The 21,857-nt window shown below is 46.1% G+C and overlaps 1 protein-coding gene across 8 annotated transcripts in view; it reads left to right on the forward strand.

Moving 5' to 3' along the window:
- RIPOR1 (RHO family interacting cell polarization regulator 1) overlaps positions 1–21,857 on the forward strand; it is a 93,828-nt gene that overhangs the window by 50,477 nt on the left and 21,494 nt on the right. For all 8 annotated transcript variants that reach the window (XM_063141287.1, XM_063141286.1, XM_063141283.1 and 5 more), the window contains exons 2-12: positions 7,896–8,022; positions 11,770–11,922; positions 13,353–13,431; positions 13,891–13,914; positions 16,953–17,006; positions 18,623–18,775; positions 18,882–18,945; positions 19,278–19,321; positions 19,721–19,846; positions 19,951–20,099; positions 20,395–20,524. In XM_063141287.1, coding sequence (XP_062997357.1) covers positions 7,922–8,022; positions 11,770–11,922; positions 13,353–13,431; positions 13,891–13,914; positions 16,953–17,006; positions 18,623–18,775; positions 18,882–18,945; positions 19,278–19,321; positions 19,721–19,846; positions 19,951–20,099; positions 20,395–20,524 — 1,077 coding nt within the window. In that variant the 5' untranslated portion in view covers positions 7,896–7,921. The remainder of the gene's footprint in view (positions 1–7,895; positions 8,023–11,769; positions 11,923–13,352; positions 13,432–13,890; positions 13,915–16,952; positions 17,007–18,622; positions 18,776–18,881; positions 18,946–19,277; positions 19,322–19,720; positions 19,847–19,950; positions 20,100–20,394; positions 20,525–21,857) is intronic.

Here is a 21,857-nt window from a genome sequence, read left to right on the forward strand (position 1 = left end):
GGAGCTTCGGCTATGGGGCGGTATATAAATGCAATAAATAAATTATTGTAGGCACATAAACTCCCAAAGGGCTGCTAAGAGGAGCCCAGGGTGTGGGTGGAAAGTATGTGCCTCAGTGCTTCGAATCCAATTTCTCATGGATTTGCTTACAGTCGATCATCCTGTCATAGAAAGCTTTGCTCACCAAAAAAAAAAAAAAAAAAAAATTCCCGGGTGAATCATGGCAGACTTGGGATTATGTTGGGGGCTTGTGACTCAGCACTTGACTTCACAAAACCTCACGTCAGCTTTTGGACCCTCTTGTTCCAGTCTAGAGTCCCGAGGATCAGCAGTAAAACTTGGAACAGGCTGCTTTGTGTATTCTTTGGAAAGAAAAGCAGGATAAATATCACAAATCGAATGCAATCGGATGCTTCTGGTCTCTCTGCAAACACAACGCCACTCTGTCGAGGAGCCCCGTGTCTCCCCTCTGAGGGCTTGTCCAGAACAATCTTAACTTTGCAGACCTAAGCTGGGTCTGCATCAATAGCAGACTGAGATGGGTATAATCCTGAGGTGGTAGAATAGGCTGTACACCGCATCAGACAGCTGGTGTGAGTGGGATCACATTTTTTGACGTTCTCAAAGGTGAGCTAGAACCTTTCTCACGGAAACGTTTGGGTGTTTTATTGTTGTTGTTTATTTGCAGGGATCCTTTTCTCATAACCAACCGGCTAATATGGGGATCTAGGGTAGCCACATTTGCTGCTCTTGTTCCTTTTGGCTGCTTCTTGCAGATCTCCTTAGCATTTGGCCTTGTAGATCCTGAAGCCAGGCCTAATTCTTTTAGGCAAAAACCTGTTTTGGGTAGGGTCTGTGCATCTCTATGCATGCCTTTCCAGTGCTAAGTATGCTTTTGTTTCATTTAAAATATTTTTATCCCTCCTTTTCAATAAAATGTTCAAGGTGACTCACAGCGCAACAGAAAAATATATTTAAAAAGACAAAAAATAAATAGTAATTGCTAAAGGGGGGGCAGTTGGAAAAGCAGGTGGCGTTGGTTGGGGAGTTGCTTAAAACAAAGGTGTCATACATGGCGTATCCCAAATCTTCAGGGATGTCATTCTCCACCTCGCCATGGGTATCTATTAGTTTACAAGCCAAGCCAACTGTTAGTAAACCTACTTTGCTGGTTTGACTGCATTCATTATAAAAGGTGCTGTTTATCACTCCCTTCACAGTTTTCGTTTGCACCCCTTGTGGTGTAGTGGTTAGAGTGTTGGACTGGGACGCGGGAGACCCGGGTTCTAGTCCCCACTTGGTTATGAAGCTCCCTGAGTGACTTTGGGCCAGTCACTGACTCTCAGCCTAACCTACCTTACAGGGTTGCTGAAGGAAAGGCAGGTTATAAATGTGACAAATAATAAGTTGGCAAGCAGGCTGAAAATGCAAATCTCTGTAACATAGGAAGAGCACAAGATCTCCTAGACTTACCTTAGACTTATGGCATAATTGTTTGGTTTATGCCAATCTTACCTTAAAAAAAACCCCAACAAAACAGAGAGAGCGAAATCTAACATAGTGCTCTAAAGTACCAGCTCTGTGTCTCTGCTATAAGGGACCGTATTCCTGTGGGATTTCCTCACCTGCCCTCAGCCAGCCTCCCAGCAACACCTCCTCGACGCCCCGCCTTTGCTGTCGGCAGTACCAGTTGCTGATTATCTATGAAATGCTAGGAATGCAAGAATAGAGCCCAGCCCTGTGGGGAAAAGCACCAGGAAATGTCCTTCTTTGCTGAACAGTGTGTCTGTTCTGTATTCCAAGTCTTTTTCTCAACTTTGAAGTCCCTTCGCTGAGAGCCACCTGACTTTCCTTGACAAGCTTCCATGCCCTGCGGTCCCAAGGGTCTCGCTAACATTTTCAGTGTTAGGCAGTGACTTTGCTGTGCAGGTAAGTTCCTGAGAACGGCGTTTCCTCCCCTTCTGTTGCCGCCTGGTACTGTTACGGACTCATTGTCCATGCTCTGCTGGAAAGGCTGGTACCCAGTCTTGTCACCTGCTCTGCCCTTGGCGATGGCACCTTTGCCCTGGCCAAGTGAGGGCATTCTTCTAGTTCCGGAGTGGGCCAACGGCATGGATCACGCTGACTTGGCAAGAGCTGACGTTGCTTTGTCACCCCAGCTTACAATCTGTAAATACCCGCTGAGGTTAGCTGAGCCCTGGCAAGGCATGGCTCACTCGGTGATCTGATTAAACGGTCCCAGCAGAGAGGGTAATCTGCCAGTGCCCTGTTTGGGATTACGGCTCCTTCATAATGAGTTTAATTGGGCCAGCGTTGCCCTAGAAACGGAGCAGGAGCCGACGGAGAAGTGGTGAAGTTAGAAGGCTGGCTCCTGAATTGCATGGCGATTTGGTCTTGCGTCACACAGACAGGGGGTGCGCCGGTGCGAGGGACCTCTCTTCTAGCTCCTGTAGTGCTACTTCGAAATGCTTGTAACCCAGGATCCAACGTAGAGGCATTGGAACGTTGTGGCCAAGATCCGTGGTGGGGGGAAATGGTGTGGCTCCTATTGGCTGGATGCTGATGCTGACTAACTCGGATTGGCCGTTGTTCAGGTCTGTATGGCTTTAGGAGCAAGACCACGGATACGTTCACAGCGCAGTTAGTATGCACCATTTGCCTATGCTCTCCATTCCCCTCTTCCTCCCGCTGGTCATAGGGGAAATGGATAGATAAGATTCAGAATGTATTTCATAACGCATCACTTGGGGGCTCCAATTGCATTAATAGGATTGCAAGCTTTTGAGTTCCACAGGACTCCTCTTTTGGCAGGAAGACCATATATTCGGCCATGATAGTTTGTTCTGGCTTTTCCAGCTCAGAAATAGTATTTCCCTCGAAGCACGTGTATGTTTTCCTGAATTAATAGCCTTTTGTCCGTTGATACAGTGCCTAAAGCTGTGCCTTGTTCCAACCCTGGGTGATTTGTCCCATTCAGGGCAGAATCCCTGTTCTATTTCTGCCATAATTTCTGAGTGTTCAGAAGAGGGCAACCAGGATGATCAGAGGTCTAGAAACAAAGCCCTATGAAGAGAGACTGAAAGAACTGGACATGCTTAGCCTGGAGAAGAGAAGATTGAGGGGAGACATGATAGCACTCTTCAAATACTTAAAAGGTTGTCACACAGAGGAGGGCCAGGATCTCTTCTCGATCCTCCCAGAGTGCAGGACACGGAATAATGGGCTCAAGTTAAAGGAAGCCAGATTCCGGCTGGACATCAGGAAAAACTTCCTGACTGTTAGAGCAGTGCGACGGTGAAATCAGCTACCTAGGGAGGTTGTGGGCTCTCCCACACTAGAGGCCTTCAAGAGGCAGCTGGACAACCATCTGTCGGGGATGCTTTAGGGTGGATTCCTGCATTGAGCAGGGGGTTGGACTCGATGGCCTTATAGGCCCCTTCCAACTCTGCTATTCTATGATTCTATGATTCTAATCCCACCCAGTGCCAAATAGTGATGCCAGTCCTGCTAACATGTGAATGAAATGGCCACGCTCTTTTTCCTTTTTGTTTCTGCTTGGCAAACTTTCTTTTCTCTTCCCTTAACTAGCCAAAGCCAATCAAAATGCAAAAAGGGGCGGGGGGAGAGCAGATTTAACAGAACCAAAAGAAAAGAGAAAATTGGGTTAGGGTTAGCTGTTCATTAGATAATCATATAACTGATACACAAAGCACTGATGTAAACAACCATAGATATAGATATTGTCAAACTAGCATCAGCCAGTGAGGGCTTTAGCTACATAGATCAAGCAAAGACTTCCCAGTGGGCTATATTATTGCCTGCAACAACGATGGGTTTACAGCCTATGCTTGATAGTATTTCATGAAATGTTATTCTCTCTGGAATAGCACAGAGATCTATTTTAATGCTTTTTAGTAATATGCTTTATTGCATTTTTTATTTTTTATTTTGCTGACAATATGCATGATGATCTCTTATTTTTCTGCAGTCAGTTCAATTCACAATATCACACAGGCATATCGTCAACTCAGTTTATAACAATTTGCACATGTATATTTGCACGTGTATATTTGCACAGCCTGGTCCTTGTTTTCTGCACAGAGTGCAATATCAAGGACAGAATGTGGTGTTGGGTACAGAATCCAGCTTTTTAATGGATCTCTGCTTTTGTTACATTTCAACCCCATAGGGTTGAAAACGTAGGTTTAAATGTGTGTGTGTGTGAACGATGCCTGTTGACAGCTCAGAAGCCAGAGAAGTGGTGGAACAGGGCATTTATTGGTTGTGGATGGGGTTTCAAGGTCCTGCATAGCTTTTCTTCTCTCTTCCCCTACCCACTTCCACAATTTGCAGCGACAGAATAAATTAATCCAAGTAAAAGGAATTAGTCAAACTTGCTGCAGTTGTATAATGAATGTACAGGGTCTGCAAAATTCAGCTTCAATCAGTACAGAATCAAATGTGTCTGCATTTGTGGGTTTGCAGTGTGCTAAAACAGAACCAGGGGAACAAACAGTTACTGAGAACCAAGAGCGCCAAATAAACCAATTACGAAAACACCCATCTGCTCCGGGCCTTGAACGCTGCCTTTGCACCGCACTTTATCCCTGCCCATCTGTTCCATGCCGTCTGCTTCTTGGCAAGCTGCTAGGGCTACCCAGCAGGTAGTCCTGGAAGGGATGGAAGGAGCTACGGCTGAGGAATGATGCTTAAGGACAGAGAGGACAGGATGCTGGGAGGCGCTTGGATGCTTCCTCCCCACAACCTGGTCTTCACCCACTTTGATCCCTGACGGGACATGGACATTTCTTCTGTGAGTTACCTTCCTTTCTAAGTTACCTTATGAGACAAGTCATCATGTCAAGAGATTTGTGCGTAAGAATGGCCATATTGCAAGGATCCAGGAAAGACCAGGCCCAGGTTGGCCCTAAGGATACTGTTGGTAGCCAACTAGGCCAAGGTTGGCTCCCAATGTGCCCTAACAAAGACCGGAAGAGGTCGCTAGGTACCTTAAAACTCAAGATCACTCCTTGCAAGAGCTTTAGTATCAGTCTTTCATCCAGGATTTGTATTTCTGGTCCATGGGGAAAACAGCACAAGAACCCACAAAAAAAGCAAATGGATATTAAAATCTTAGGAATCTACAGGCTAACCCAACAAATTAGGCTGGCTAGGATCCATTGTTGAATATCAATATAATGACAATCAGCTTTCCCTTTTAGATTTTATATTGAAGGTCTTTGCCTAAGTGAGTGTGTACCTCCTACATACAAATATATATTTTCTTAATATGCTATGCTCATTGTTGTTCACCTACTCTTCCCCCACCATCCACAGACCTCACTTGACCGATAGTATTTGAATATAAAAAGTGCTTTTTCTTATTATACAGTCATTCTTATTGCTTCGGTATGAGTTCCTTTTGTATGCGTTTGTATGCTGTTTTCCTTGGCTATAACTTTCATTGCTTTTGGAGAATGAAATTTTGTGCAATAAAGAAGAAAAGGGAAAGAAAGACATGCTTGTGTTACCCTAAAGAATATGCCAGACGGAGGACAGGCCTTAGGAATGACTAGGGCTGTTTCTACACCTGCCTTTTTTTCCAGGGATCCTCCCGGGATCATCCCTGTGCATGCAAATGACACGCAGGGGATCCCGGGAGCAGGCAGGGACGATCCCTCCATTTTCCTGGGATAACCCTTAGGTGTAGAACGGGCCCAGGACATTCTTACCCTTGCTTCAAGAGGTGAAACTCTGTGGCTCCTTGCTTGAGCTTAGGCATTCTTTTAGGGAGAATCTTGGAAAAGTTGCAGATGCCACAAGGTTTGAGGATGCGCTTCCTGCCAGACAAGCCTGTGCGCCCAATTTCCTCGTCCCCTCGCCGTAATTGCACAGTCTTGCAGGCTGAGCACCAGAAGCACATCCTTGTGTAATGAATCCTTACAGCAACCCTGAAAGGCAATTTGACAGTGTCCCCGTTTTACAGAAGTAGCAACTGAGAGCAACTTGCACAGGGATGCTGTGTGTGGGATCCATGCCTGGGTTAGGACTTGAACTTATCCAGGTCCAAATCCAGAGCCTCTCTTTACAGATTTTCTCCCAATTGGTACATTCTTGAGTGTCTGAGTCAGGAGCCACTCCTAAAGAAAGGACATTTCAGTGCATTCTGTTCCTAGGTTTCCATCCAGGGACCCAAATTGTTCCAAGGGTTAAGAGGAACTCCTGCCTCTCACCCACATTTATGCTGAGCTATTTGACTCTGTACCACTGGTTAGGCTTTGGTTATAGGAATCTGCTAGTCTTCAAGGTGCCACAGGATGCTGCTGTGTGTGTGTGTGTGTGAGCAAGCATGTGTGTATATGCACGTGGTTTGGGTGCCACTTTTTTCCAAGAATGTGATTTATAAATATTTAAACAAATAGCTGTGCAGGAAACAGGGACAGCTTTTGCAGGATGCCGCGTTCCATAAATTAGAAAAAAAGAGAGAGTTATGTGTGTCTCTCCCACCCTCCTTTTTTAAAAGGCTGTTTCAGTATGCCACAAATTATTAACATGAGTTAATGAGTATGTGTGAGTGGGGAGGCTAGTGACTTTTGTGATTGATTTACAAGACTCAACGAAGAATGGCTGTGAGGCTGAACGACAGGGCGCACACAACTCCCCTGTTAAAACAGCTCCACTGGCTTCCAGTCTGTTTCCTGGCACAATTCAAACTGCTGTTGATGACCTATAAAGCTCTATTTGGCTCAGGTCCAGGTTATCTGAAAGACCAAATTCTCCCTTACAAGCCTGCCCATGCTTTAAGATCTTCAAGGGAAGCCCTTCTCTCAATCCCACCACCATCACAGGCACGCCTAATGGGAATGTGGGATAGGGCCTTCTTGGTGGCTGCTCCAGTGCTCTGGAACTCTCTTCCCAGGGCCGCTAGACTGGCTCCCTCTGTGATGTGCTTTCAGCAACAGGCAAAACCTTTTTCATTCCCGGCAGGCCTTTGGCGAATAATCTGGACCTCCGTCTACGCCAAGGACTTTTAAAATTGTCGTGTATTCTCTCTAATGCTCCTAGAGCATAGCGTTCCCATTTTCTACAATCCTGGGTGGGTGCGAAGTTATTTCCTCTATACCCTGGAGTGACCGGAAGGAGGAGGACTCTCAAACAGCCAATTCTGAAGGGCTTGTTATCTTGTGGCACTATCACTCCATCTGTGCCAGCATTTGGACGATAGAGTATCTTCCTTGCCTTCTTTCCTTTGCTTCTCTCTGCTCTGTATTAGGGAAACTGCATCATCTCGAAGTGAGACCTGGGTTGAAGGATGTGGACAGAGGGGGCCAATCTGTCTGTAAATTTCCATGATAGACCTCTGGGGTGGGGTGGCTTTGCTCACTGGCTGTTGGGATGGGGAGGTGCTGCTGGATGTGAAAACAGAGGACCTTCACCCGCCCGCCCCATAGTGCATCACCTCTTCTGTGCTACTCTGGAGTGACAGAGTCCGGAAGGCGCAAGTTTCAACTATCAGGATCTTCAGTCCAAAAGGAATAGCCGCACATAGGACCTGTCATCCTCCCTTATTTGGATCATAGCTTTGGGATCCATCTCGTCATCCGTTGGCAAGTTGTGGCTCACCTCTGCAACGACGTTCTGTTGTTCTTTCAATATTGCGTGTGCCATTGTTATTAAAAACATCACGTTTATATATGACTCAGTGATTGTTTTGGAATATATTTAAAATGCTCTCCGTAGCCATACATTAGCTCCATCCCCTGCAGCTTTGATGATTGCCCTCTTTCTCCATGCCTTGTTCTCTGCCACAGTGCCTTCCACACCCCGCTCTTAGTCATTGATACCATGTTCTGCCCAGCTGCCACACATGCTCACGTTGTTCTCCTCTTCTGCAGGGAGTCCCTCCCGGTGGAGCTCGACCATGTCGCTCTCAGTGCGGCCCCAGCGGCGCAGTCTGGTGGCCAGGATCAATAGGAGCCAATCGTTCGCTGGTGTCAACTCCACGCAGGACAAATCTTTCAGGTAGGCCATGGGCAAGTCTTCCTGGACGGGAACGGGGGTCAGGGCAGGCTCAGCTGCATGTTTTTGCCATGATAGGATGCCTCCCTCTCATCCCTTTTCCTCCTCCTACTTCAACTGAAACTTGTGCAGATATACAGATCTTCAATTATCGTGCATAAATTATTTTGTTTCTGCTGGTCATATTGGTGGGGTGGGGGAGAACTAGGATTTAGACAGAATATCAAACCGCTGGCAACTGAAATCCTTGCTCAGCCTCCATCAGTTTTCTGAGATCTCTGTAGCAGGGTGGATTTGATTCGATTTAATCATGTGACTTTCCCCCCCCCCCAGTGCACTCTATCCATTGAATTTTTTTGAAACTTGGCACTTAAGAGGTAAGGGGTTAATTCTGTCACAGCTTTGCAAAAGGACAATGGGATTGTGATCTCTGCAGACACAAATTCACAGTTTTGAGAACTGTAAAACCAAGCATCTGTAATAATATCGTCTAGACAGAAAAATTGCCCAATAATCTTACAGAAACCTCTGGAAGAGCATGAGATTGTGAATGGATTAATGGAATTCATTTACCAAAAAATTTAAACACTGCATGAATATACAGCCTCATGCTACATAATTAAAAACTAATCCTTATTTCATGATGAATAACCTTTGGACTATAATGTATCTTAAGCAGAAAACTATCTTTAGACTGACTTTTCCTCAAAAAGCGTTTTATTAAAAAAAAATCCGATATATATATATATATATTTTTAGAAAAAATCATTGATTTTTATCCATCCTGTAGCTATTGTAGATAAGTATGTAGACATGAGATATTCTTGAGCATTGTCATCACAACCATAAGGATTTGAAATATTTATTTTTAAAATAAAAGCTGAAATGCACATACCTTTGCATGTGAGGCAGGGCATTTGCCCAGCAGTTGTTAGGGCTAGCTTTTTACCTTGCAAAGGACCAGTATACCTATCTGCTGCCTTTTCTCCAAGGTTCCTTCAGGAGGTACCTTAACTATACCTTTCTAGTGACCGTTATTACTGGAACATTAGTTTTCCCCTCCTCTTCTTAAAGTCTTTCCCAAACTTGCACCCTCCCTTGCTCTTAGTCTTCAGGGGCATAAATTAGACTTCACGTACCCTGTAGGTTCTTCCCTCTCCTAAGGAAAGTAACATTCCTTCTGCAAGGTTAATAATAGTGGGAGCTGGTGGAAAATTGGTTTCAGCAAAGGCTGGCTGTTGGGAAGCCAGTAGTGTGTTGGAAACCGTTCTTGGCGGCTCCTGGGTCTGGGGTTTCTTTTACCACGAGTGAAAGTAGGACTGTATACATAAGGTCAACCCATAGTTTATTTCTCTACCCAGGGTTTGTCTGGCAGACGATTGTACAAAGCATGGCTTGTTTTCTCAATCCTTGGGTTGTTTGATTTCTTCCTCCTTAGCATTGACATGCAGAGTGGCTACTTCTTTTTTACCACTCTTGCCCACTGCTTCTGTAACCTGGTGAAACAACCCACAAACAACCCATGGTTATGTGTTCACACTTTATGATAACCCATGGTTTAAGCAACCCAGAGTTCACAACCCAACAACAAACCGTAGGTTCTCTTAATGGGTTGTCTGTATGTAACAAAACATGGCTTGTTTGCGCAGCTGCGTTCACACATCACGGCAACCCAGAATACAACCACCTATAGGTTATATAAACAATGGGTTAGTGTTACGTGTGAACCAGGTCTAAAAGTGTAATAACTTTTCATGAAGTGAAAAGTGAGTGAGTGAGTGAGTGAGTGTGTGTGTGTGTGTGTGTGTAAAGAGATAAACTCGGTGTTTGAATGCCCTCCTTGGTCAGCTCTGTGTTTTATAGCCACAGGTTTAGAATGGAAGCAAAATCCCTTGTCGGAGGAGAGGGCAGGAGGCAGCCTGGCCAACTGGCCCATCCATAGCATAGACATGGACCAAGTATTAGGAAGTCTTCTTTTTCTTCCCATGGGGACATTTGGAAAATGCGTAATTCTTTCATTGTTCCTTGAATATGTGAGTCTTGGGGGTGGTGTCTGTATACCTGAAGTATTGACCAAAATGACCCAGGAAAGAATGAGAGGATGTGTCAGAAGACTTGGTGGTCAATGGCCTTCTTTATATAACACTTAAAGAAGAGGGGAGGTGGGCTAGAAAACAAACATTTCCAGCCCATCACGCCCTGTGCTTTTGTTACACGTGGGCACTGCTGGGTCACTTAGATTTAAGTAACAGAGTGAGGCAGAAAGAGCAGGAGTGTTAAAATCCATACAATTTCCAGAGAGGCAGCCATCCGTGTTTGTGTGTTTGTCTGTTCGTCTTTAAGACCCTTTGTTGTTTTTAAAATCACCCAATGTATTATATGGTTCTGCAAATCAATATTTTGACTCAGGGGATTATTTTTGAAGCATTGAATTGCTCCAAAATAACATTTCAAGTGATCCTAGCACATCTGTGAAGAAGCAGTACCTGTTGGCTTGGCAACTGTTGCCATCTCGACGCAGAGAATGTTGATGTTTGGAATCCCTATATCTGCCAGTTCCTCTGTTTGAAAGTTTAGAACTATCATTAGAATTCCAGCTGCTGGAATCCTTTTTTTTATTTATTTTTTGCTCTTGTTTCTTGACCTTGAAATACAATCGCTAATGTATAATACAGTTGCTTGTAAAGGATTGTGAGAAACCTCAGCCTTAAGTAACAAGTTTCTAGTCCTTACTGTGAAAGAATATTCACTATTATTATTATTATTATTTATTTATTTATTTATTTATTTATTTATTTATTTATATAGCACCATCAATGTACATGGTGCTGTACAGATAACACAGTAAATAGCAAGACCCTGCTGCATAGGCTTACAATCTAATAAGTTGTAGTAAACAATAAAGAGGGAAGGAGAATGCAAACAGGCACAGGGAAGTGTAAACAGGCACTGGGTAGGGTGAAGCTAACAGTATGGAGTCAGAACAAACTCAATATTTGAAGGCTATAGGGAAAAGAAAAGTTTTTAGCTGAGTTTTAAAAGCAGTGATTGAGTTTGTAGTTCTCAAGTGTTCTGGAAGAGCGTTCCAGGCGTAAGGGGCAGCAGAAGAAAAAGGACGAAGCCGAGTAAGGGAAGTGGAGGTCCTTGGGCAGGCGAGAAACATGGCATCAGAGGAGCGGAGAACACGAGCGGGGCAGTAGTGTGAGATGAGAGAGGAGAGATAGGCAGGAGCTAGACCGTGAAAAGCTTTGAAGGTCAACAGGAGAAGTTTATATTGGATTCTGGAGTGAATTGGAAGCCAATGAAGAGATTTCAGAAGTGGAGTGACCTGGTCAGAGCGGCAGGCCAAGAAGATGATCTTAGCGGCAGAGTGGTGGACAGAGACCAGCGGACTGATGTGAGACGAAGGAAGGCCAGAGAGAAGAAGGTTGCAGTAGTCAGTTTCTTTTTACAAGAATTCATAGATCTAGGTAGGCCATCTGAAAGCTAATTGGGGCGGGGCAGGGGGACAGACTTCGTACTACTGTACATCTACTGATCTCTACCCATTGACTTCAGCCTCTTGAGTACCACCAGCTAAAAGATTGAAGCTGGCCTTAAGGGTTTGATGCCATAAGCAAACTTAGTAGAGAATTCCGGATCATGGAGTTGCTGGATTCCCCCAAGCCCACTATCTGCATTTGTTAAGTGTCAACCCAGGCTGCTAACTCCACAGCCCCTTACTTTGCGTGGGGATTTTTGTTTTGGTAGGAATTTCCCTGTGTTCAGCACACCAACAGTCTCCAGGAAGTCTGGCTCCAGAGTCAGTAGGATGTTTTCAATGTCCCACAAGTCCCCTCCACCCAAGGTGCCCCAGCCAGAGCGACTCGACGAAGTGTACGAAGCACTGAAGAAGGGGCTGACGTAAGTGATGGCTGCGCTCAGCGGGCATTTCCCTGCAGCCTTGGGCAGCTGGTGGGGGTGTTTTATTTATTCATTCAAACTATTTTTATGCCACCGTTCTGTCACATGTTGGGGGTGTTTCTGACGGCTCACAAGAAACAGCATTAAATGCAAACTCGCTAGCAATATAAACCCAACAGCATTAGATAAAACCCATATCTCAAAAGCAGCAGTAAAACCAAGCAGTGTCAGCCACCTGCTGATTATAAGCAACTATAATCATAACGTAAAAACAAGAAGTCTACAAGCTTTCGGCCAAAAGCTTGGGTAAACGAGCCGTTTCCCCTGGCACCTAAAAGATAGTGGACTAGGTGCCAGGCGGATCTCCCTGGGGAGAGAGTTTCATCAATAACCATAACTTAAAACAAGAAGTCTTCAAGCTATCAGCCAAAAGCTTGGATAAACGGGATATTGCCCCCAGCCCCTGAAAGTTAGTGGAATCAAAAACATAAAACAAGAAATCTACAACCTATCAGACAAAAGCTTGGATAAACGGGACATTTTCCCCGGGCCCTGAAAGTTAGTGGACTCAAAAAACATAACTTAAAACAAGAAGTCTACAAGCTATCGGCCAAAAGCTTAGATAAATGGGACATTTCCCCCGGGCCCTAAAAGATAGTGGACTCAAAAACGATAACTTAAAACAAGAAGTCTACAAGCACTTGACCAAAAGCTTGGATAAACGGGACATTTCCCTCGGGCCCTAAAAGATAGTGGACTAAAAAACCATAACTTAAAACAAGAAGTCTGCAAGCTATCGGCCAAAAGCTTGGATAAACAGGACATTTCCCCCGGGCCCTAAAAGATAGTGGACTAAAAAACCATAACTTAAAACAAGAAGTCTGCAAGCTATCGGTCAAAAGCTTGGATAAACGGGACATTTCCCCTAGCACCTAAAAGATAGTGGGCTAGCTGCCACATGTATCTGCCTGGGGAGAGAGTTTCATCATAGAGGTACAACCACTAAGACGGTTTTGTGATAATTTAGGCTTCATGCCTCCAATGCTGTGTATGCTGCAGTATTTCTTCGAATCGAATGATGCATTTATATGCCTGCCTACCCTCGTGCCTCCCCCCCCTCCACAATCTGTGAGTGGGGTGGGGGACCCATGCAGGCCAGGGTCCTCCTCAGCTAAGCCTGTGAACGACAACGTCCGCCAGACCCAGCTGTGCCAGGTGCAGACTGCAAGGAAGCTGGAGCAAGGGAAAGCACGCTGTCCCTGGGCCCTGCTGCCAAGGATAACATCCTGCAGCAGCCGAGGTGGCTTGAATGGGTGGCCAGGCTGCTGTCTCCCCTAATCTCTAGAGTTCATTCTTACTTATTCATTCGTTTTAAGGAGGGGGGGAAGAGTGTCTTTCCCTTTCTGTGCTCACCCCCTTTCTCCCGACAGTGCTTATCTGGAAGTGCACCAGCTGGAGCTGGAAAAGCTGAGCACCCAAATCCGGGAGTCCAAGAGGAATTCTCGCTTGGTGAGTGAAGCCGGACCGAGACATTCCTGCCTTGGGTGGGTGGGTGCACTTCCCTCCCCTGGAGTGTGGGACGGGCGGCCTCAGAGAACGGGTGAAAGCTGCGAGAGGGCAGGGCTCCTTCTGATACCAGGGGCTTGAGAGCCTCAGCGGTGCTGCTCAGCAAGAACTCCCGCCTTGCTCTTATCCTTGCAGCGTCTCTGATGCTGCGGGCACCTTCCCCGGCGCAGGGAAGGACTAGTGTCCGGCATGCAGGATGGCTGTACACCCCCCACACACACACACACACACATCCTGCACAAAACTTACTTCTGGGAACATGGCCCATCCCTTGTAGCTCTGGGACCAACGGGCAGGGCCTTGGCCAGTTGGCAGTGCTGCGCTTCGCCCTGTTTGCACAGCAACCGCTTCTGGTTTCTGAGCCCAGCCTAACCCCTTACTTTCGCCTCCTTTCTCCTCCAGGGCTTTCTCTACGACCTTGATAAGGTAAGTCCTACTGGGAAGGAGGCCGTGGGGCTGTGTTTAGGTTGGATAGGCTTAGCAGCCTGTTGTGCCCTATGATCCACAATAAGGCAAGAGGCTGAACGTTCTGGGCCTTCTGCTACTCGTCTTATTCCTGCCTTGGCTGGAACAGAAGCTCACGTTAGTTGGCTTCAGTGGTGCTTCTCTGGTCAGGCTGCTGCTTTGCCTAGGGAGTCCCTTCCTGGATCCTTTCTTTCAGTGGCAACTGTCTGAGCAGCATCCAAGGGCCAAGCTAGATGTGACATGGGGGGATCTGTGTCTCTTTCCCCCAGTGTGTGCGCATGTTTTTTAATTGAAATTAGCCTTGGAGGCTGCAACCAAGAGTGGGAGGGAGGGGGTGCTTAGCCCTGCAGTGCTGCCCCCATTCTGCTTATTATTATCTATTTATTTAGAGTATTTTTATCCCGCACCTCAGCCAAAAAGGCTCCCCGAGCGGCTTACAATTGATCAGTAAAGAAGACAGTCCCTGCCCTCAGGCTTACATTCTAAAAAAAACACGACACACAAGGAAAAAGGGATGGGGAGGGAAGAGGGAGAAAAGAAAAAGAAATGAAGTAGACTGTTAAGGCTGGTGAGAAGGCCCTGCTCCCCCCTTTCATCTCCCAATGGAGGGGCAGACCAACAGCTCCTTCTTCTTCCCCACAGGGTGAAGATGACAATTAGCCCTGGGCGGGGGTTGTCCAACTGAAGCAGGCTCTGATGGTCTCTCTGCCTGCTCCAGTCTCCCTCGCTTCTCCCATCCGCAGGGGTAGAAGAGGCTTGGAGAAAGGGCCATGTTGAGATTTTAAAATGGCTGTGGGGCAGAACCTCCATAGGCCTAATCCGGCCTGTGGGGGACCCCAATCCAGCCTGCACAGCCTCCTAAGGTTCCTCCAGTGGTGAAGGCTTTAAGCCCCCGTCCCATGGAGGAAACTCCTCGGAGGGCGTCCTCTGGCTCAGGGTAAATGATCAGCTACCTCCAACCCTGTTGGCCCTTCTTCTGTTCAGGCTAGGAACCTCCGAGGCTGTTTAGAATTTTAAAAAGAAAAGATAAAATCTAACAAAATGCTGAAGGGTGGGGCAGGTGAGTTTTCCCCCCAGAGGGTTGAAAATGCTTCAAGAAGAAGCATCGCTACTTGTGTGTACACTCACCGCACATTTGTGTGTCTGGTGAACAGGTTTGGAAAGTTTTTGTTATCGTTTGCAAAACCTGTTTGACCAGAGGTGACAGTGGGACAAAAGGAATAGTTGAACACCATGGGAAGCAAAGCTGCTCTGAATAAGACTGGCAACTCTCTTATAAAACCTGTTATCTGTCTCCAGTCTGAGGATTAGCTGCAGCAGACAACCTCTGGGTGGGTCTGGGAGAATACAGTTAAATCAAGGGAACAATCTTTCCCCACATGGTTTTCCTTGGCAGTTTTGATTCAGCCATGCCCTGGCTCTACGAGGTCATAAAGTGTTCCTTGGCCTTGCCAGGGAGATACAAAATGGTGGTAACTACTTAAACAGATGATGAATCTATCATCTGTTTTTCTTTCTTGTTTCTAAGCTGCTCCTTGGATCTCTTTCTTTCTCAGTCCTTAACATCAACAAAATTGATAGTGTGGGGTTCTCAGATGTGTTAACTGGATGGGGAAAAGTCAATCATGTAACTAGTCCTCATTATGTTTTATATGCATCCCACTGCCTACCACAAGTGAAGAAAATACAGGGAAGCAGTTTTTCCCCTTTGAGTAAGAGGAGGAAGCTGTCCTTACTTTTGCATAGTTGTATGGTCAGATCAAGCGGCATTTGAGCAGATGGGGGGGCTCTGAAATTTGTAGTACAAGGATATGAACCTTTTTTAACAGAAGGGATTGGTGCTATTTTCCTGTATTATTTCTTCTTAGGGAGCTATAAGATAGTTCAGATTCCCTGCTCTGAGGATGGAGGCAGTGCTCTGACCTTGGAGGAGGGAATCGGACAACCGAGTGCCCCCACCCCCCAGCTGGTGCATAAAGAACCACACCAGCTGCCTCTCTGAGGTCAGGAACTCAGCCTTGGAGAGGGGGAAACAGGGACGTTTCAGTGGGTAGGGATGGGGGAGGCTGGGGAGGCCAGGATACAAGCTATCCTGAGACCACTCCAGCTTCCTTCCCTCCCCCTCCGTTTTTGCTAGACAGGCAAAAAAAGCCCATCTAATGAAAATGCAGGGAGGGAGGACAGGCAGACAATGATCACCTCTGCTGTTCCTCCCACCCTGCATAGGATGATCATAAGACTCCCAAGTTTGGGGGCTTATAATCATCGAGGGCAGTTGATAGGATTGCACCCTTAATAGGCTAGGAAAGTCAGGTAGCCTAGAGTTCTCTCTTCTTCTGGATAGCTGATGCATAAAATGAGCATCAATGGTCACTAATTTAATGAAGGAGAGAGAGAGAGAGAGAGAGAGAGAGATGCCTTTTGATTAAATGATCTCCAAGGCAACTTGCCACAAATTTAAACACTATGGGGATAAAATACAGGACAGTTAAGGCAGCTTAGCAGCAAAGCATCTGTGTAATAAACAGCACAACTGTATTCTGTTAAAAGCAGGATCAAACAAAACAGCTTTTAACCTGGTGCCTGAAAGAATACAACTATGCCCTTTGCTCCTGCCCCCCGACCTTTCAACACTGAACCATTTCCCTTTTACTCCTAAAACAGCAGTGAAATGAAAGGACCTTGGCCAGTTGCCCAGGGATGCTCTTTGATGATCCTGGCCCTATGCTATAGCTCCCTGGTTTAAATGTTTTTCTTCTTATACCAATGTACATTCAAATCAGAATTTTTTCTCGCCAGACAGCTGTGAAAGAGCCCATTTAGTCTGCATGCACTATTGCAAACTGTTATTATCTTCTTTCAAATAGAGTGTAGAGACCCAGTCTTTCCCATATGTAAAGTGGGAGCATGGAGGACCTATGGGGGACCTATGGGGTCCTGCACTCCTTCGCCGGCTGGATTTCCACTTCCTGTCTAATGGGATTTTTATTATTTCACAGCAAGTCAAGTCCATTGAGCGGTTCCTGCGGCGTCTGGAGTTTCATGCTAGCAAGGTACCCGCTGCTTCTAAGTTGGGCATTAAAAGGAATTTCTGCACCAAGAACAGCTGAAATCTTTGTGGCCTTTGTTGAATTATGCAATAGATTTGCCTATATTTGCTTATTTTGTATAGCTTCAGCAGGCAGCTACGCAGGAAACAGGAGCTCCAGGCCTGACAGCTAGGAATCCTTCTCGGCTGTACCTCTGGCTTCTAAGATTCCAATGGGCATTGCAAGCACAGTTTTAAGCCATGAGGACTAGAAATCTTTCTTTTAAAATGTTATGGGGGGGCGGTCATTGTTTTCACTTGCTATTTTATTGTGTTTTGGTTATTATTGCTTTTAATATGTTAACTGTTTTTATGCATGTTACTGCTGTAAGACGCCTTGGGAGGGTTTCTGCCCTAAAAGGTGGCCAAGAAATGTTTTAAATAAATTAGGGTGACCATATGACCAGATTTACCCGGATTTGTCTGGGGTTTTGATGGCAAATCCGGGAGGGGGAGGGGAAATCTGGATTTTTTTTTTCAAAGAGCAGCTCTAATGGGAATTAACAAAAATGCTTATAACTCAGTCATATTTTAAGATAAAGACATGAAACTTGGCACAATGGTAGCTCTTAGGAAGGGCTTTAGTCATACCAAATTTGAAACAGATCCGTTCATCCATTGATTTTTAAGGAAGTTTTTAAAAATTTAGGTTTTAAAATTATTACCGTATTTTCCGTCGTATAAGACGACTGGGCGTATAAGATGACCCCCAACTTTTGAGAAGATCTTCCTGGGTTAAAAAGTCATCTTATACTGGGCGTATAAGACGACCCCCAACTTTTGAGATTTTCCTGGGTTAAAAAGTAGTCTTATACGCCAGAAAATACAGTATTTTTAAAATCGTCATTTTTAAAGTTAAAGAGATGAAACTTTGTACCATGATAGGATTTAGGTAGAGCTTTAGCCATACCAAATTTGAAACAGATCCGTTCATCCATTGATTTTTTAGGAATTTTTTAAAAATTGAGGTTTTAAAATTATTATTTTTTAAACTGTCATTTTTAAAGATAAAGAGCTGAAAGTTGGCACCATGGTAGCTTTTAGGTAGAGCTTTAGCCATACCAAATTTGAAACAGATCTGGGGCCAGTAGCAAACCCTGTTAACAACAACAGCAGCTTGCAATGAGTGAAGATACATACAGAAAAGATATTTGAGGGAAGGGGAGAATGTAACACACAGAGTATAGCAAAAGCTTCAAGGTACAGCAAAACCTACAAAAGTAGGAATGAGTGAAGTTAATTTCAGATACATTGAATCTCTCACTTGTTCTTTATTTCAGTGATTTTAACATTAAGATGTTATGTAGAACAGATTTGTCTTAAATGTGTGCTGTAAAATCAGACATGTGACCAAGGCTATGTTTGGGTGGGCACGCCCCCTTGGTACTGGACACGCCCCCTTGGGGCGACCATGTTGTCCTCCTTTTTGGTTTCCAAAATATGGTCACCCTAAAATAAATACGTATCGGGAGATCACAGCTCTGCTGGATGTGGGAGCTGTTCCTGGCTTGTGGGTGCCCAACGTCCTGCTAAATCTCTGTACAAAAAGTCACCCCTGCTCTGTGGGTTTCTTTTTCACAGATAGATGAGCTCTACGAGTCCTACTGCATCCAGCGACGGCTCCGGGATGGAGCCCACAACATGGTCAAGGCCTACACAGCTGGCTCACCTGGCAGCAAGGAGGCCCGCGAGAGCTTGGCTGAAGCCGGCAAGGGCTACAAAGAGTACACGGAGGTAGGCCCAGACGGCCGAGTCCTAAGGAAGGGGGAAGGCGGTGGGGCTGGGTTTTTTGGCTGGTTGCTGGCATTAACGGGGGGTGGCTTGGTGTCTTCCCCTCCAGAACATGTGTCTGCTGGAGAGCGAACTGGAGAGCCAGTTGGGAGAGTTCCACATCAAGATGAAAGGTATCAAGGGTCTTATACACAAATATCTATAAGGAAGCTCTGGTGGCCATTTTGAAAATTGAAAAGTAGCTTGAGGAAAGCAAGATTTTGAGGAGGCGGAGAGAGAGAAGGCTGCTTCATCCTTTTCTGGCCTGTTGTTGTTGTTTCATTTTTTGTAAATCAAGTTTACCTCATAAACATGTTCTGGAACCGCTCAGGAGGAAACCAGCTTGGGGGGGTTCTGGATACTCTTCCACTTCCTGTCATTTATGTGGGCCTGCAAAACTGGGGCTGCCTTGGTGGGTCGTGAGGAAGGCCATGATATGCGCTCTGACTCTTTGTTTCTCTTGCAGGATTGGCTGGCTTTGCTAGGCTCTGTGCTGGGGACCAATACGAGGTTTGTGAGGGAGAGAGAGATGTTGGTTATGTTCATATATAGGGTGTTGGGCAGATGGGGGGAGCTGGGGACTTAGGTTCCATAGTTTGGGAAGATGGAGGATCTTGACTGGGCTTGGTAAGGTGACAGAACAAGCCAGTTTGGTTGAGAGGAGCCTGTCTCCTCACCACTGATGACGTTAGCTGTCATCCAGCTCAGTCGGACTGTGTGGGACAGAGACCCAATCCACGTCATCTTACGTTGAGGTGGACTAGGCTCCTGTCTCACGCAGCCCTCTGAGGAAGGTTTTGTTTGACTGGGCTGGCTTCAGGGCGTGAGTGGGCATCTGAGAATGAGGTACGTCCCGTTGGTGTCTGTCTGTCCGGTCAATACCGACATTTCTTCAATTCCTCATGGCAGATCTTCATGAGGTACGGACGCCAGCGATGGAAGCTGCGAGGCCGCATTGAGGCGAACGGCAAGCAGGTGTGGGACAGCGAGGAGATGATCTTCCTGCCCCTCATCACAGAGTTCCTGTCTATCAAGGTAACCGGTGCGCACGCACACACACAGACCGCAGGCCCCTTCTTGTGGGAAAGAGGAGGCCTCTCCCATGCTCACCGGCCCAGCTTTCTTCCATCTCCTCCCAGGTAACAGAGCTCAAGAGCCTGGCCAGTCATGTGGTGGTAGGGAACGTCTCCTGTGAGACCAAAGACCTGTTTGCGGCACTGCCCCAGGTGGTGGCTGTGGATATCAATGACCTGGGCACCATCAAGCTGAGCCTGGAGGTGAACTGGAAGTAAGTGTTGCGTTTGTTTCCTTGTTGGGAAGCCATGTTGGAGGAGGCTAGTTGGTGGCTGTGAGGATTTTACAGTTGGTGGAGGGGTGGATGTCTGGTAAGCGGAGAGAAATGGGACCCTCATGCCCAACCCTTCCATGAGTGTTGGCCTACAATTCCCATCATCCACAGCCAGCGTAGTCAGATAATGACTCCCCATGTGGCTCTATGAACAGTATGAGGCTTACTTTCTCTGGGCTTCCTCTTCTTCTGGTCACACTTCCCCCCGCTAACCACTGTACGTTCCTTTGACCAGCCCCTTCGACAAAGAGGACCAGCCGTCGTCTGCCAGCACTGTGAATAAGTCGTCCACAGTCAACAAGAGATTCTCCACGTATAACCAGAGTCCACCTGACACGCCCTCCATGCGTGAACAAGCCTTTTATGTGAGTGCTCCTTTAGGCCGTGGGGTTATTAAATAAGGGAGTGAGGTAGGGCTTTTCCCCCTCCCCCTCCTCCATCAAGGATTTGGAGTGGGTACAAACCATGAAAGGCACACTCCTCTGCGTGCTTAGACAGAAAAGAAGTCCTACAATTTCCATCATTGCCCATGCTGGGAATTGTAGGACTTTTTTCTGTCTAAACATGCATAGGATTGCGTCCCATGTAGCTATGCATGGACCATTTATTTACACGTATACCCCGTCCTTGTCGGATGAGCCTGCATTAGGGTTCCCATGAGTTCTTAAATCCAAGCAGTTTGTAGGGCTAGACCCATTTAGGGTTAGTATAAATGCCTTATCTGCCTCCAGACTGTTTTCTAGGTGGGGCTGTTCTCAATCATCCTTGTTGTTTAAGTCGGCTTCCTTTCAAGGTGACGAATGGGTCGTCCCTTAGCCATCCAGGAATAATAACAACTGAGATGAGTTTTGCACTGGCAGCCGCCTAGGTCACAGCTGGCTCTTTTTAGCCAGCTGGACAGATCTATGGAGTAAGTCCCGCTTTCATCTGGGTTGAAGCTTCCATTTTGCCATCAGGTGCTAATAATAATACTAAGATAATGTTGAACAAACTTGGCTCTTCGTACCTAACTGATAGGAAGTTTGGCAGCAGTTGCTGAAGCAGAGCTTGAAAATTCTGTATTGGGAACACTCAGAGGCACAAGGGAGTTTGGTAGTCTCTGCTTCGGTTCACACATGCCAATCGTAGTCCAATTTAAGCCATATTTTATTGGACTGAGAACAACCAAAGTGTCTACACAATCCCTTCTCCCTTGCAATCCTTCCGGTTAATTTTTTTGTTTAATTACGGTTCCATGTTACATCCGAATTGGAAGACCCTGATTTAACGTTGCACTATACTCCTGGCTTGAAAATCAGGATCAAACTGTAGTTTGCAATCCTGGTTTGTAATTGAAGCCTGAATCGCAGTTTCTTGGTTTGGGTGTCACAGGAAACTGTGGTGTTAACAAGTCCTGGAGATAATGCATTGAGGCACCCAAGAGAATGGAAGGGGTGGAAAGAGCAGGTGGACACGACATGTTTTTTTCTTGATCCAATAAACCCTTGTTCATCAGACCCAAGACAGTTTACATCTGAACCAGGCCTCTGTCTCAAGCTGGAGAAATGGATGAAATTTAAGGACGGGCATCTTGTCAGTCAGAGAAAGTACAGCTATGTCAGTTTTGAAGGGCAGGCCAGATCCAATTGCCAGAGGGGCTGGACGGAATGGTCTATCTCAGGGATGGGGAACCTCCATCCAGCAGGCCTAGTCTGGCCT

Source organism: Elgaria multicarinata, chromosome 14 (assembly GCF_023053635.1).
Source record: "Elgaria multicarinata webbii isolate HBS135686 ecotype San Diego chromosome 14, rElgMul1.1.pri, whole genome shotgun sequence".
NCBI classification, from domain to species: Eukaryota; Metazoa; Chordata; class Lepidosauria; order Squamata; family Anguidae; genus Elgaria; species Elgaria multicarinata.